The sequence below is a fragment of the Camelus bactrianus genome, chromosome 32, assembly GCF_048773025.1.
Source record: "Camelus bactrianus isolate YW-2024 breed Bactrian camel chromosome 32, ASM4877302v1, whole genome shotgun sequence".
Taxonomy (NCBI): domain Eukaryota; kingdom Metazoa; phylum Chordata; class Mammalia; order Artiodactyla; family Camelidae; genus Camelus; species Camelus bactrianus.
Window position 1 is genome coordinate 22,631,082 of NC_133570.1, and position 16,542 is coordinate 22,647,623.

The window sequence follows — 16,542 nt, forward strand, 5'->3', positions numbered from 1 at the left end:
CGCTGCGGGTGCTGCGCAGGTGCTTTACCTCCGTCTCCACCCCTGACAGCTGGCTGTTCTCTCTGATAGGTATTCTCGGATCCCCGTCACAGGAAGACCTGAACTGTATTATAAATTTAAAAGCTAGAAACTACTTGCTTTCTCTTCCACACAAAAATAAGGTGCCGTGGAACAGGCTGTTCCCAAATGCTGACTCCAAAGGTAAATATTATTTCATTCATTATTTTTCTGAGGCTTAGCCTTCTATTTGTTTGTTGGTTCTATTTCTTAAGTGGGTGGGCCCCTAGCTTGCGGCTCTTGGGCAGGGCCTTACTTGGGGCTCACTCGCCACTGCTTTCTAACCTTTGATTTAGGAGTGGTGGCCATGGGGTCAGGGGGTCTGCAGGTGACTGTCTGGTTCTTCACCTTTTAGTTTCTTTGCTGCTTTTTAACTTGGATCAAGTTCATTTTTTTAGGTTCACATTGTCATTGATGCTTTTTAAAGTCGGGTTTATATGAGTAGTTACGTTTAGGTTGTGTAAGCCTTTGAGTTTTAACAAACCTATACAGTCCTGCAGCCGCCACCACAGTCAAGACCCTGAGCGTTCCCATCATCCCCAAAAGTTGCCTTGTCCCTTTGGAGTCAGTTTCCATGCCTCATCCCCAACAGTCTCTGAGCTGATTTTTGTCCCTGTAGTTGTGCCTTCTACACAATGTCACAGACACGCAGCCTCCTGTGTCTGGGTTCTTCCACTCAGCATGACGCATCTGAGATTAAGATTTATCCACACTGGTGCCTGTGTCAGTCTCCTCAGCAAGTGGTGCTGGAACAATTAGACATCTCTGTGCAAGGGGAAAAAAACTGAACTAAAAATGGAACATAGACCTAAATGTAAGGACTAAAACTATAAAACTTTGAGAAGTAAACAGGGTAGAATCCTCGTGACCTTAGGTTAGGTGAGGATTTCCTAATATAACACCTTAAGAGCGTGAAAAAAGTGAGTATATTCGATTCTAGTCTTTGCTATTTTGTAAGTTAAGTTTAATAATTAGATTAGCCTCATTCTCATTTAACGTGTATCCGTTACATATATTAGGCAGCTATTTTTTTTGAACTTTACATTGATATAAAAGTATGGTAGGCAGAATAATGACCCCATCCCCGAAGACATCTGCATCCTAATCTCCAGAATCCGAATCCATAGTTGGGTCCATGGCAAAAGGGAGTGGGGTGGCTCATCACTGACTTCAGATGGGGAGCCAGTCTCACCCCCGGGGACCAGAGAGCAGCTCGCCGGCACATGGGTGCTGGGCCTGCCATGTCTATCTGCCTGCACAACGTGATATTTTTACCAAAATTTGACTTTATTAGGAAAGCTAACATTTTTTGGTTAAAAAAAAAAAAGTTTCAAAAATCAGGAAATTTTTTTATTGAAGTATATAATTGGTTTACAATGTTGTGTTAATTTCTACTGTACAGCATGGTGATTTAGTTATATAGATACATAAAGACTTTTATTTTTTACATTTTAAAAAATATTTATTTATGTAAAATTCTTTTATAATTAATTCCCTAATGGTTGCTGTTCATAGAATTGTATCTTGAGCATCCATATGTGTATACATGTTTTTAAACCTAACAGTGGTCTACTTAGTTGTTGAATGTAAGTGTTGACCTGAGCCAAGTTCCAGGAACACTTGGTGCTTAAAAGAATAAGAAATAGTCTTTATCACCAGGACCCACAATAACATTTAACGTTTGCTCTACCAGCACGTGTACAGCATCTGCCTGTTAAGTTAGTTACATGATGACGTCGTGCATTGTGATTGCAGGACTTCTTAGAGTAGAACTTTACACACGTTGCACGTATCACTGTTAGACTGGCTTGTGTGCTGCGGCGTCCCAGGTGTGTTTCCTAGACCTGGTTCCTGAGCTGCCTTGTACAGAGTTGTGTAGTTAACAAAACTGCGTAATTGAGACTTCAGGAAAAGGAGAACTCTCAGGCTTTCCTTCTGTGTGTTCCCTCACTGTTTCCTGTAGTTAGTCATGATCTGCATTAAATGATTTCTGAGGCTTTTTTTTTTAAGCTTATTTTCTTTAGGTGTTAAGGTCATGAACTTTGAGGTTGGTTCATTCAGATAATAGTTAACAGCACTCAAGTAGAGTGACTTGAAATGCAGGCATTGGGTGGATTTAGTGAAGACTCGGGGAAGGAATGCACTCGGAATGGGGTGAAAGGCGGGCAGGCAGCGTCCCGTGTTGAGAGCGTCAGCTGTGAGCGTGGTTCAGTCTGCAGCCCGGCCAGTTAGTAGTGTGTGCCCTGTGGACAAACTGCTCAGCCTCGCTGGGCCTCTGTTTTCCCAGTTATAAAACAGGGCTAGTGTTAGTAGCTGCGTCACCAGGTTGTGTGAACATCAGACCACTGGCACTGCTAGGTCTAGATTCTGAGATCTCAAGACTGAAACTTCGTCATTTAAGTATCCGAGTTCTGTCTGTCTCCATGGTTACTGAGAACGGCTGCATAGTGTTCCCTTCTCTCTTGCTGCAACACCACCCACTCTGCAGCCTGGGGCCTTCAGACAGCCTCCGTGTGACACTGACATGTGAAACACACAAGGAGTTTGGTGAAACAAAACGCAAGTGTCTCTAGGTTAGCTGGCGCCTTGTGAAATGAGATGCAGAGGAGGACCTTACTAAGGTTAACCCTTACTACCCACAAAACCCACCAGCACGCACTTGCTTGTAGGTCCACGTTCTGGGCGCAGCTGGGGAGTCTGCTTCGCTCACCTCAGCCTGTGTGGCCTTGAGGGGCCTCACAGCATCTTGCAGCTGGTTCATTTCCACGCCGTGACCCTCCGCCAGCGGGAGACTGGCTGGGCGGCTCCTGAGGCAACAGCATCCCAGAAGGGCCAGAGCAGACGCTCAGGGCCTCTCAGGGTCTCAGGACAGCACGTTTCTGCCACGTCTGCTACTTGGGACACATCACAAGTTCAGCCCAGATCCAAGAAGGAGAAATAACCCACCCACTATGGCAAGAGCTGCAGAGACTTGGGGGCGGGATGTAATCTGCCACTAGGTTGCTTCTGGGTTTTACTGTAATATATGTAAATACGTTCACTTACTAAATAGAGGAGTGTCTTTTTTGAGGCCCTGGACATAGGACAGCAGTAAGATAGGTTTAAGAACCTGTATGCATGTAGCTGAAAGTTCAGATTGGCATGAAAATGACAAAGAAATGAATGGCAGACCTTGGGGAACTGAGGAGATGGAAACTTTCAAGCTGAAACACTGGTGCTTTTAACTCTGGTTAATAATAGTTCACAGAAAAACAAATGTGTCTCTTTTTAAAAAAATTTGGGGGGGGTAATTAGGTTTACTTATTTATTTTTAGAGGAGGTACTGGGGACTGAACCCAGGACCTTGTGCACCCTAAGTTGTGCTCTACTATCTGAGCTATACCCTACCCCCGTAAGTGTCTCTTAAATATAGAAAAAGGTGCCCATTTTTATTCATTATATGCGGTATGAACACTGAAAGGTCAGTAGTGGCATTTTTTCCACTCATCACAGTAGCAGGAATCAGGAGGCCGGCCGGACACCCCTGCGGTCAGGCTTGGCGCAGCTGATGAGGAGCAGGCCGGTGGGTCTCTCTGTGTCAGCAGTCGGGCAGCTCTGTCACATGTTTTGTTCCAGAGCTCTGGGCATTGAACCTTTGGGCTTGCCAGCTGAGTAGGAGGAGATGGGGTGCTTCCATTTGTGTCTCTTTAATTAGGAGTGAGGTTGGATGTTTTTCTACGTTTCTTGGAAATTTCTGACTACTGAGTCCCTTAAACCAGTAGTATCCTAGGTTTCTCTTCAAAGGAATCTAGGATTCTCTCCAAAATTACTGCAGTGAGGGGGAAGAAATGATTATTATTCAGCAGATGGTACTGGGTTAGTTGAATAGCTGTTTGGAAAAAAACAGTTTAAATCATTATTCACACATCAAAGTGAATCCAAAAGAATTGATGATTAAATGCTTTTTAAAAAGTCATACTGTTAAAAAGTAACAATATTTGGCATAGTCAGTATTTTTCTGCTCTCTGCATGAAAATAAGAAAATCTTCCTAAGCTTTAAAAAGAAACCAAGAAGACAGACATAAAAGAAAGAAACAGATTTAATCACATAAAAGTTTAAAATTTAAACCCAGTCAGGTGTGGACGAGAGGGATAAAATGTTCTGAACTGAGTAACATTTGAAGGTTCCCCGTCCTGTTCTGTTGGAGGCTGCGCACAGCGTGAGGCCATATGCCTGGAGTTGGCTTCCTGAATAGAGACTTGGGCACCACCACTTAGGTCTGTGATTTTGGACAAATCAGGAGGATGAGGACACAGCCTGTCTGCCACATGCTGAGTGCTGTGGTTTCCCCAGAGGAAAGTGCTGTGCGGGTGTTTGAATCATGAGCTGAATTAGCTACTTTTTTAAATCGATCCTTGGTGGTTTGTAGGAACAGGGCTTAGAGGTCAGGAGGTCTGAGAAGCACTGGTGTGGTGCAGTCTGCACAGGTGGCCCTTCCTCTGGCCCTGCTCAGAAATTCGAGCTGAAGAGGAGTGACAGATGGCCTTGATCTAGGACCAGAGCTTTGCCAGGTGGGTAAGATGGACCTGGAATGCTGCTGGAGAGCCGGTCAGGGGACCCACCCCAGGTCTGGCAGGCTGGGAGGGAGAAGGGACTGCCGGGCCAGAAGGGTGGGTCCACGTTTCTGCACAGCCACCGGAGGTAAAGGAAGGTAGGGCTCTGGGGGGCCACCAGGGAGAGAGTTGGAGACCATGGTCAGATGTCACCCTGGCCTCAAGGGGACTTCCAGTCTTTTCGGGGAAGTGACATCTGTCCAAGGAGGCATGTGCCCAGGCAACATGGTTCCTGGCATCTGAGCGCTGCTGCGGATGCCAGGTGGTGGGGGCGGGACAGCCAGGCGCTTGGAGTGCGGGGTCAGCACTGCCAGCTGCTCACCGTTTCTCGCTTTCCCTCTGAAGTCGAGAATAACACAGAAATAGCACTTGGAGTAAAAGGAGGCTAGAGATGCAGTTATTTTTCAAGAGGCAAAAAAAAAAACCTCTCTTCCTCTGAAGTTGTTGCCTGGAGGTTTAAAGGCCTAGGATTTAACTGGAAGGAGCAGAAAGTTCTGTTTTAGATGCGCTTCAGCTGCAGAGCAGCCTGTTCGTTGCCTTGGAGTGTGTCCTGCGTAGTGTCAGCAGGATGTGGGGGTTAGGAGTAACATCGTCACAGTCTGACTGTGGCTGGGCCCTCGACTTCGCCTGACCCGGATCTTGTCTGTCTTGCCTCCAGAAAGTCTGTGGGGATGTGTCTCAGCTTTGGGGGAGGGTGATTGGGAGCAGGAAGTGAGGCAAGTTGGTCCCCGTGTTAGGGATGGTAAGACGGTCCACCCGTCTGCCTGGGCTGCTGTGGGATGCAGGTGTGAGCCCAGGTCCCCAAGTTCCTGCCGTCCCGCGGCACTGTCCTGCCCCTTGCGGGGCTCCTCTGAACCCCGCCCATCTCAGGGCCTCTCAGACCCCCTGTCTTCTGCTGCCCAGACTGGCCTCCATCAGTGGCCAGACATGGCTGGACTCCTGAGAGCCACCTCTGCTCTGAAAAGTTCTCCAGCCTGTAAACCAGATGTCTTTGCCGTCCGATTTCCTAACGTGTGCTTGTATGTTGTAAAGACGACAGAGGAAAAGTTAACTTGAAAATGTACTCTCTGTAGAAATTCATTATGTGTGTGCTTTAAGGAAAAAAAAGCTACTGCTTTTCACAGTTCACTTTATGCACATGAGAAAAGTCCTTTATCTGTGGAATTTCTCATTATGTCCCACATGGTTTACATGTTGGTTATCTCCTAATTGAAGATGGATGGGGTGGTGTGTGGGGAAATCGCAGAGCTGAGCACACATGTGCATCCACATATGCACGCCTGCACCCACATATGCACCCGCCCTGTGACCTCGGGCAGCAGGGTGCCCCTGCCACAGCTGCTCTCTGGGTGGGACACTGTTTGTCGGAGTGGGTAAAGTTCACGTACTCATTTTTAGTGGAGGTACTGGAAATTGAACCCAGGACCTGGTGTATGCTAAGCGTGCACTCTACCACTGAGCTATACCCTCCTCGCCAAGAACACATTCTTACAGTGAATACACAACTAAAGTGATCTTTTCTGTCCTCTTCTGCCCCTGGAGCTCAGTGGCACGTGCTAATGTGCAGGGGGATGAGCTCGATGACCGGATGAGAAGTCACCACTGTGGGGGCCGAGGCTTTACTAAGGACATGCCAGTGTTTCTGGTTTTGTTAGTGTCAAAATGTTCTCTGAAAACGTGTTCTTGCTGCTACCTAGTAGTTTCTCAGACTTGTTTGTTGGAGCCCTTGGACTTCTCAGGGGTGTCTCAGGGCCGTGAGCACCACTGGTCTGAGGTTCATCAAAGAAAAGGAGAGATTTTTAAAAGGAGCCCCCCCCTTTGTGAGCTCTTTACCGGAACAACGATGTCTTTTCCGGCACGTGTTCTTTCTCACTGAAACCTCCTCCTGACACAAAGTACAAGAAGTGTTTTCTCACACTGCCTTTAACCTTGTCCCAGCCGCTGTCAGCCACGCCCTTCGGCTGCCCTCTTGGCCTGAGCTGGTGCCTGGGGGCCAGTGGGCTGGGCTGTTGATTAGCCGTCCCTCTGCCTCATCCCTGTTGGTCCCACACTTGCTCCCTTTACTGCACTGTCAGCGTGGAAGACGTGTTCAGGGCTGACTGCCGGCCGGGTGGAGGGAACACCTTTAGTTTGGGGCTTTGGAGAAAGACGCCAAGCTGCAGAGTAGTAGGCTGGGAGGCTGGTGCTTCACAGGTGACTGTCAGCCAGGACCTGGACAGGGGAGACTGAAACCACATGGGAGGACCAGTGACCTTGGAGGCAGAGGCCTTCTCTGTATGTTGAGGGATAAACTGACTGTTGCAGGAGTGACTTCGGAGTTGACTGAAGGGAAGTACATGCACGAGACCTCTGCTCTTGGCCCCGCAGAGCGGAGCAGACCGGAGCAGTGATTCAGGGCTGGTCCAGGCTTTGTAGGTTCGGATCCTGGTCTTCCGCATTCAGCCTTTTCTAAGCATGCACCTTGCTGCATCTGGTCTGCTCCCGTCAGGTGGTGGTGTGAGGAGTCTGGAGACAGAACAGCAACCCGTGGGGGCGGCTGCGCTCCCCATGGCCCCGCTCATGCAGCTTAGCTGTTGGTGGGGTTGTTTACCTAAACAGGAAATGGGACAGATTTCAGTGGCTATGCCTTTGGCTTCTCACTGCTGCACACCCGTTCTCTTTGTAGCTCTGGATCTACTGGACAAGATGCTGACATTCAACCCCCACAAGAGGATTGAAGTGGAGCAGGCTCTGGCTCACCCGTACCTGGAGCAGTACTATGACCCAAGTGACGAGGTAAAAGCCCTGAGGCCACCACAGCCATGTCCCCCAGCTGGGGGGCCCCTGCACAGGGTGGGGCTGGGGAGCACAGGAGGACAGGATCAAGGCTGGAGACCGTCATCATGGTCTGTGGCAGCAGAGGCACCGACCGCAGTGGCCGCCCTGAGGGGGAGAGGAGGTGGATACCTGCTGGGGAGCAGCTGGGTCAGTGGGGGCCCCAGTCCCTTGGGACTTGGTACTTCATGTCCTCCCTGGAGACACGAGGCTGTCATGTGAGGAGTGACCCACCCAGGGCCAGGCTCCCGTGCACGCTGGACGTCCCAGGGACATGCCCCGTGTCGTGTTCTCTCTAGGAAGGGCCCAGCTCCTTGGGTCTTTGCTTCTTCTGGGGGCTCAGTTTTGCCTTCTTTCTCTGAGGATAACCAAGAAAATGCAGTAAGAACCAAAAGTTTGGCTCCTTCTAGTATGATGAGTATGCAGGTGATGGGCCTTCATAGTCCTGTTTAAAAAGGGAGAACCAGGTAGAGTGTGTTAAAGGGAACTCGAGGAGGAAAGGAAAGATAACGGTGGACGAGGAGAGCTGATAGTGAAAGAAGGAAGAAGTCGGGAGAGGAAGCGTTTCTCAGTCACTTCCCCAGAGATGAGTGAGGCCCCCTGCGAAGGTGCGACCCCAGGGTGCATGACGGGCAGCGCTGAGCATGGGGCTGGGGCTCTTCCTCGCCCTGTGAGCTGGACGTTCCTAAGCCCCGGGTCCTAATCCCAGGCCAGGTGGTGCCCCAGAGTCAGAGGGAGCGGGAGGGGTAAACGGATGGCATGTGGAGGGTCTATAGGAGGGTGGCTGCGTCTCGTTCTGTTGTCCCCTTTTCAAGAGGCCAAAACTTAGTGCAGTTTGGGGTCCCTGTTTCCTTCCCCTTAAGGCCTGGTGTCAGGATTCCACGGGGAAGGTCAGGGAGGGCTAGGCGTCCACTCACCGACAGCAGTGTGGCCGTCAGGTCAGCTCTGCACCATGGCATCATTCAGGGCTTCTGACATTGAAATATAAGCATTAATAGACTGATTTCATCTGTTATCATCGAGTATGCACGTACTTAATTAGCTCTGATTATAGAGAGAGTACTGAAAAATGAAAACTTGCAGAAAAATACAAGAAAGATCACTTTGTAGTTTTGTCACTCAGTTATAATTATTAAAATTTTGGAATGTTTCCTTTTCGGTCTTACATTTCTATATCTAAATTTTAAAAATAAGCAGGGTTCATTTCGTTGAACAAATGTGGGCATGTTCCCACAATGTCACTCTTCTGTGCAGCTTCGTTTCTAATGGCTCCTTACTGTTTCTTCATCTAAAGATACTGTAATGAATTTAATCAGAGGCATTTACTTTGAGGATCAGGGGTTTGATGGTGTAAACAGCCCCCCACCAGCAGCAGCTCCCCAACAGCAGCAGGTTTCTGAGATTTCAATACACAGTAAAGTAAAACATTTGAAATATATTTGGGGAAACCTTGAGATGGACGCTGCTACTCCTCATGCTTTGTCCAGTGCCGTGGGCAGCGCAATGCGCCCTGCAGACGCCCACGCCGGCGTGTGGAGTCCAGCCCCTGAGCCGCGCTCGTCCCATGAAGCAGTGAACAGTTGCCTAAGACATAACCACTTTTGTCTAAATGTTGTCTTTTCAAGCCCATCGCTGAAGCACCGTTCAAGTTTGACATGGAGTTGGATGATTTGCCCAAGGAAAAGCTCAAAGAACTCATTTTTGAGGAGACCGCTAGATTCCAGCCAGGATACAGATCTTAAATTTGTCAGGTACTTGGAGCTTTACCTGTAAACAAATCCTCGCAAGGGAGAGCGAGCAGAGATAAAATGTCATTAGAAAAAGAGGAACGCTTGTGGGTCTGCATGGGAGTTTGTGGGCCTCGGTGTGCTGGACAGTGCAGGTTGTTGGCCGATTATTTTTTTTTAAGTGTTAAAAAAAAAAAGGAAATGCAAATCTTGTTTTTAGAGAATATATGAATGGGGAGAGAACAGGGCTTGTGTTAGAAGTCTGGAGATGGAGAGCTGTGACCACAGCGCAGTGGTACTGGAGTTGGAGGAACGGGTCCTGCCATGGTGGGTGTCGGGGTTCTTCGCCGACATTTGTTCCATCCTCTCCTGCCTGCTCCTTTCAGCTCTTCATAGATTGGGGTCAGGCGGGGGGTTGGTCCCTGGTTGACTATTGGTCTAGTCCAGGCTCAAGAGCAGGAGCTGCTCAAGGTGTTTCAAAGCGAGGGCGGGTGTGTAATCGGTCAGAAGGCACCGGAGGGTGGAGGGCCGCCTGCAGCTTGGGCCCCGCAGGAGGCCGTGCCTCTAGGAGAAGGGACATGTGTGAGCTGCGTGCGGGATCCGCAGGCAGGGCGGAGCTGGAACCACAGCTGGTAGAGTATCACCATCACCAAGGAGGGGTCAGGAGTCCTGACTGCCACCCATGCAAGGGATCTGAGGGCCTGCAGTCACGCCACCATCGAGTGCCTCTGAAACCCGGGGCTGCCCCTTCTGTAAAGCCATGTGTCACTCGATGCAGAAGAAAGAAGAAACCGTGGCTTTTCCGCTTGACACCGGGCATGGACAGTCTGACCAGAAACTGCCACCAGGGACGTGCCGCAGTGCGGCAGCCCTGCTGATCACAGCACAGGATAGAAGGACAGAGTGTGGCCGAGGTCCGGGCTGGGGCGGACGGCGGTACTGACGGAGGATGGCTGACATCAGAGCAGGAAGGGTCGCGGGAGAGGGTGGCAGTGGGGCTTGCAGACCAGAGGCTCAGACCGGGGTGGTGGTGGGAGATGCAGCGACCCCAGGGGAAAGCGGAGAGCAGACCGAAGAGACCCGACTCCTAGCCCGGCAGCTGGAGGTGGGGGTAAACCCTTGCTTGGACACACCCTAAAGGGCAGGCTCCAAGCCAGGCAGCGTTGAGGGAACGCAGGCGTGCAGACGGGAGCCACTACGGGGACAGGACAGTCTGGGGAGCACCTGTGTCTCACGCCCTGTGGGCAGGGCGACCTCTTTGGAGTGTGTGTCACCTACTAGGCTCTGCAGTGTCAGTTGCTACCGACAGAAAAGAAAGGCAGCCCCAGGACCCAGCCACACTCCCCCTCCTGCTCCCTCTCCCAGAGCCCACTCTCCTGTCCCTGTGTGCACGCCAGGTGGGCTGGCTGCCTTTGGTAGATGAGATTTGTCTGGCCCTTTACAGACGAGGCTTGCTGACCCCTGACCTGGAAGATTGGGCTGAGCAGCTCCCTGGCCGTTCTCTTCCACGGTCGTTTCCCTTTGTGTTTGTGGGCCCCATTTCCTCGTCTTCTGGTCTCAGGGCGCACACACCGCGTGCTTCCTCGGGCTAGGCACGTGTTAAGAACCCAGTGAGCAGAGCAGACAGGACTGAACGTGGCCTCCAAGGAGCACGTGGTCTAAGGGGGAGAAAGACGCAGAACTGTCCTGCCCATTTGTAGTGCAGAACCACGTCTGGGGTTCTCGTGACTGTCAGCTTCCCAGTGTTTAGTCACCGCTGAGCACCTCCTGGTGCCAGGAGGGAGGAAGCAGAGAGAGACGGGGAAAGCCCAAGCTCTGCTTTCCAGCAGGACCCGCAGAAACAGACAGTGTGGCCGGTGCTCGACCAGGGAGGGCAGCCTGGCGACCGAGGGAGCCCTCGCCACAGAGTGCTGGGGGTGCGCTCCGCTGGTGGGGAGGCATCGGGCCATGTGAGCCCTGGGAGGGCCCGGTTCTGAGGACGCCAACCCCAGGCGGGCCTGGGAGCATCAGGGCAGCTGACACTGGGGGCAGTCGGGTTGTCAGGATCTCAGAGAGCAGGGCCTCTCTCTGGGGTGGTTGGTCAGGGTGCTCCTGAGGCCGCAGGATGGTGCTGCTGACCAGGTGCCTCCTGGAGCCCAGGGCTGCCCTCCCAGGGTCCACCCCCTTTCCTGGAATCCAGCACTGCAGCCTGTCCTCAGTGGAGAGGGGTGGCAGACAGGTTGCGCCGTGTTTAGGTCACTTTCTCCAGGGGCACAGAAGGCACAGTATGTGCCCACAGCCTGATTTTCCCCAACTTTTCTCTTTTTTGCATTCTGTTTTTATTGCGGTGTAGTCAATTTACAATGTTACGTCAGTCTCTGGTGTGCACCGTGTTTGTCACGTACACATTCGTGTATTCATTTTCATATTCTTTTTCATTCGGTTAGTACAGCGTACTGAGTAAGGTTCCCTGTGCTGTGCAGTGGGAACTTGGCTATCCGTTGGCTATATAGTAGTCAGTATCTGCTAGTCTCCAACTCCCAGTTTATCCCTTCCCACCCAGTGACCGTGTTTGTTCTCTGTGTCTGTGAATCTGTTTCTGTTTTGTAAATAAGTTCATTTGTGTCTTTTTTTTTTTTTTTTTTTTTTTTTTTGATTCGGCATAAAGCAATATCATGTGGCATTTGTCTCTCTCTTTCTGGCTTCACTTAGAATGATGATCTTCGTCTGGGTCCATCCCATTTGCTGCGACATTTTTTAACTGACAGTTTTCACCTTTTCTAAAAGTTGGAGGTTTTCAGTGGACACCCCCATTCCCACCACGTAGATTCGTGATTAACACTTTACTTGCTTTGTCTTCTCACCCATCTGTTCATCTGTTCCTCCATGTGCCCATCAGTCCGTCTTATTTTTTTCATGTATTTCAAAGGAAATTGCCAGCATCTAGAGTGACTTATAATTTAATCATTTAGAATATTTAAGTGAGCCCAGAAGAAGGTGGGGTGGGGGCCAGGCTCGCTCTCGGGTGTTTCTGTTTGTGATCGCAGCGGCATCCCGTGAAGCCGGCAATAGCCGGGGCACGAGCTGTGGGAGGGTGGGGAGCATGCTGCTTAGTGTCATAGGTCGTGGCGGAGCTAGGCAGAGAATCCTGGTCCCTTAGATGCAGAATTCCCTTTTCTTACAGTTTCTGCAAAACTGCCTTGGACTAGATTTAGGTTTGCTCCCCCGGCGGGTCGAGGGACCATGGTTGTGAGTTCCCAGCCCGCAGAGAGGGTGGAGCTGTGACAGAGTCACACAGGGCAGTAGAGGAGGGGACAGCGGGCTGCATGGGAAACAGGCACTCGCAGCCACGGGGACCCTCGGGTGGAGGGACACCCCTGCTGGCAAATGTCTTTAGTGGAGGTCCTGAGCAGTCGTAAAGGGTCACAGTAGGTTCATTGTACTTTGTTTAAGGTGATCAGTTTTAGAAACGTGTGCGGTGGAGAGGTGCAGGTGGTTAGGACTCAGGGTCAGCCTCCTCCCCACAGCCGTCTCCTCACCAGCTTCCCCGAGAGGCTGGGGAGGGTGGCCGTGTGCCTGGCTTCTTCCTCAGGTGGACTGGTGACTAGGGACAGTAAGCTCCTGTTTCCCTTTGGTTTCGTTCAAGATGAAAGCATTTCAGGGCACTTTTGATTTCCTCCTGGCCTCTGGTTTGGTTGCGGTGTAGGACAGCGGTCACTTCCCACCGCTGAGCCCGCCTGCCATCACACTGGGGCCTGTGTGCACCTCCTTCCTGCCCTGACTCCAATGGCGTACAAAAACCCTCCCTCTGAAAGTGCCCGTGAGATCCCGGAGTGACACCCACCAGCAACCCTGTCCTATCAGGCAGCATCTCCAAGGGAAGGTCTGCTCTGTCTGCCTTTCGCCACACTTGGTGGCCTCCTGGCCATCCCCATGGGGTTTCCTTCCTGTGCCGAGAGCAGAGCGCGAGGTCTGAGCTGCCATGTTTCACTTCTCCCAAGGACGATCCAGATGGGGGTCAGTCTGTGGGTCAGCAGGCCCTCCCGGGGAGTCTGTGCACGTCCAAGAGCTGCTCGCCTATCAGTGGGTAGTGTGGCTTTGACCCGGAATATCTCAAGCGAAAGAGAGACGTCGGAAGAGTGATGGGGGCATGTGTTCTGGTGTTTGGGGTGCCGTGCTCCTGGTGGGCCTCTGAGGGCAGCCAGGGGCGGGAGAGCCCTGCCAAGGGCGCAGGGTGGGTGAGGGGTGCCATCTAGAGGGCCTGGCGGGGAGCAGCTGTCTGATCACCGATGATCTCTGGATGATGGGACCCTATCTCTGGATCCAGGCCGCTGGCCACATTTCCAGCCAGCACTTTGTTTTGTTTGTGGTGCTTTATCCTGGGCAGAGAAAACCTGAGTGTTAAGAACACCCTTTCTGTTGCTTGTCTGGTTGATTTTGTCCCCCCGGTCATCCAGAGAGAAGGGCTTGCTGAGAATAGAGGGTGGCAGACAGGGTTTTGCTCACAAGCATATGAGCAGAGACGCTCAGACCCGGGTTCCCACCCTGGAGTGGTGAGCGTTGCACGGTTAGGAAGGGGCATCTGGGCAGCGCTGGCGCCTGCTAGGCTGTGAGCAGGCCTGTGCCTTCCCTTCGAGTGTTCTGGAAACATCTGCTGGGAAGTGTCTGAGAGGAGGTGCCTGCGGCCAGGGCAGAGTCGGGGTGCTACAGGTGTTACTCGTGCTGCGGGCTCCGAGGGAAAGGACTTCTTTTGCAGGAGGGTTTTTCCTTTGCTTTTGCACTTTTCCTTTGTCTTAATGTTGCTGTCGGCGGTGTTTTCACGCGGGTTACCTTCACTCATAGGTTTGTCTGTCTGTTTCCCAATAGGACGGGGGCTCCGAGGACCAGATGTGCTCAGACTTTGGTGTTCTCCTCCCGGCTCCTGACCCCGGTCCTGTCTCCAGCCCGTCTTGGCCTGTCCACCTTGACTCCTTTGAGCCGTCGGAGGGGCAGTTTCTGGTAGTTGTGGCTTTTATGCTTTCAAAGAATTCCTTCAGTCCAGAGAACTGTTCCTGGCCCCTGTGCATCGCCCCGGTGGCCGTGGCAGTCTGTACTCTTGAGTGCACCTGCTGCTTACCGCCGCTTCAGTCACTAACCGCTTTCTGGTTTGAACGATGCAGTGGTCCTCCCCTCCTGAGTCCTCTGACCCCTCAGGCCCCTCGTCACTGTGCCCCACTTTCCGGGCCCCGAGGCAGTGCCAGCCCCTCTGCACGTCTCCTCCCAGCCTGTCTGGTCTGGCAGGGGCTCGCGGGCACCCGGGGGCACCTTCTCTTGTATCATGTTAGCCACTAGCATATGGGAGGTATGTACTATTTGCCCAGCTTTTAGAGAATTCGACCCTTTTTCTAAATCAAAGGGAGAAGTGCTGCACCCCACATTCCTGCTGCACCACTCGTAGAAGCTGGACACTTGCCAGAATGTGTCCGTGCAGCACTGGGTGTTTGCAGGACTTAACACAAAAAAAGATTTAAAGTGGCAGCTTCCCTCGGGATGCAGTGAGAGGTGTCCTAGGCTGTGGGAGGCTGCATGCCTGCTGTCTGGGGCAGAACTCTGCACCGGTGTCCTCGCCCCCAAGCCGCCTTCACCGTAACCACACTCATGCCTGAGTATTTAGCGGAGAGGAACACTGCGTCTTTAAATGAGAAAGTGTACAATTCTTTTTCCTCCTACAGCATGTCAGCATCTCAAGTTCATTTTCAACCTACGATATAGCAATTGTAATAAAGCCTTTGTGAGCTCATGACATGAAGCCCTGTTCTGTAGTCCAGTGCTCCCCGAGGTTCATGGCACTGCCGGGCCAGGGCGTCAGGAGGAGCTAGCACTCAGGCGTGTTTGGAGCTCTAGCCGTGTTTTCCCAATCTAAGTATCTGTCCCTGCCGCGCATACGGTGCCGTTGGCTCGGTGTCTGTCCCTTGCGGTGCCTCCTTGCCTCCCCCACTGCTCTCTGTGGTGAGAAATCTGCCTTGTTCAGTAATTACTGTGCCCTCGCATGACTGTTACAGCTTCTGTGCGGAGATGACTGTCCAAGTGCCACATGCCTATGATTGAAACGAAACTCTGTTGTTACCTCTGAGTTGTGTTCCACGGAAAATGCTATCCAGCAGCTCACTTAGGAAAAATAATTCTATTTTTAGCTTTTCAGTTCTCAGCTGTCCTTTTCTCTTGTTTGATTTTGACAGCGATGGAGAATGGGTTATATAAAGACTGCCTGCTAATATGAACAGAAATGCACTTGTAATTCATGAAAATAAATGTACATCTTCTATCTTCATATTCACGTTAAGATTCAGTGTTGATTTCCTCTGGATCAGTAGGTTCTGTTTGTGCTTAGGACAGGAACGCTCACTGGCCTCACTGTCCCGCCTGGGCACTGCCCAGACGCTGTGGTTTACAGGAGACGATTTAGAAGGCATTTCTGGAGGGTTCTTTCCCCCTTGGCACAGCGGAGGGTCAGTTCTGACAGGTTCCTTAACTCACATCCTGGGTCTGAACTGCTCTGTCCACTCTGCTGAAGCAGCCCGCACGTCTCAGGTTGGATTCTCTGGTTCTTCCTAAAGAGGGGCTGCCTGTGTCCCAGCCGAGCACTGGGAAGGGCGCCCCACACCCCCTGGCTGGGTCGGGGTGCTGCTGACTCATCTCCAAAAATCAGATGCACAGCTAGACTCGTGCCCTAAAATACACGGTTTTCACCTCTGAGCGCGGAGCTGCCCTGCAGAGGGCCCCGCAGCGTTGACGGAACAGATACATTGAAGAGTCATTTTCATTTTTAAAGGAACGTTGACAGTTTTGTTGCTCTCGTTTCTTTGTACTTTTTAAAAGGAAGGTTAGAGTTACTGGGAGATTAACTGAGCCCTCTAACTAGAAAGCCATAGCCTTGGCCACTAACACCTGGGGAGGGGGCTCTTCCCACCCCAGAGGCGCCCTGCAGTCAGGGCGGTGTGAAGCCACTGGCGTGCCCCACACCGCTGTGGCCGCGGTTGTGTGCTTTTCACTGGTCGTGCCAGACGTGGCTTCACAGAGCAGAGACTTGTCTTCACCCGGGTACCTGTGAGAGGCACACGGTGTCACGTGCGGTAGGCCCTTCACTTGGATCTTCCTGCACCCCTAGAAATGGACAGATTGGGTCGTCTGAATTCACGGCGATGATCCTGAAGGCCTCCGTTACGTGTGTGCAGAGAGCTCAGACTGATGGCTTTTGCAGTGTCTAAAAAGTAAGCAAAACTTCCCTGCCGAAGCATTCCAGTCTTCCCGCTGAGTATGAAACAAAGCACCTGGCCAGCCAGTTGGGTGGACGGCTGTGCTGGCAGTCACGCCAACCCGGGCCCGTGGGTGG

General features: G+C 51.6%; 1 protein-coding gene across 1 annotated transcript in view; it reads left to right on the plus strand.

Moving 5' to 3' along the window:
• MAPK1 (mitogen-activated protein kinase 1) overlaps positions 1–15,480 on the plus strand; it is a 69,428-nt gene extending 53,948 nt beyond the window's left edge. Inside the window, exons 6-9 of the mRNA XM_074356484.1 lie at positions 70–201; positions 7,316–7,425; positions 9,090–9,215; positions 14,037–15,480. Of these exons, the coding sequence (XP_074212585.1) occupies positions 70–201; positions 7,316–7,425; positions 9,090–9,206 (359 nt within the window). The 3' untranslated portion in view covers positions 9,207–9,215; positions 14,037–15,480. The remainder of the gene's footprint in view (positions 1–69; positions 202–7,315; positions 7,426–9,089; positions 9,216–14,036) is intronic.
• Positions 15,481–16,542: the final 1,062 nt, after the last annotated feature.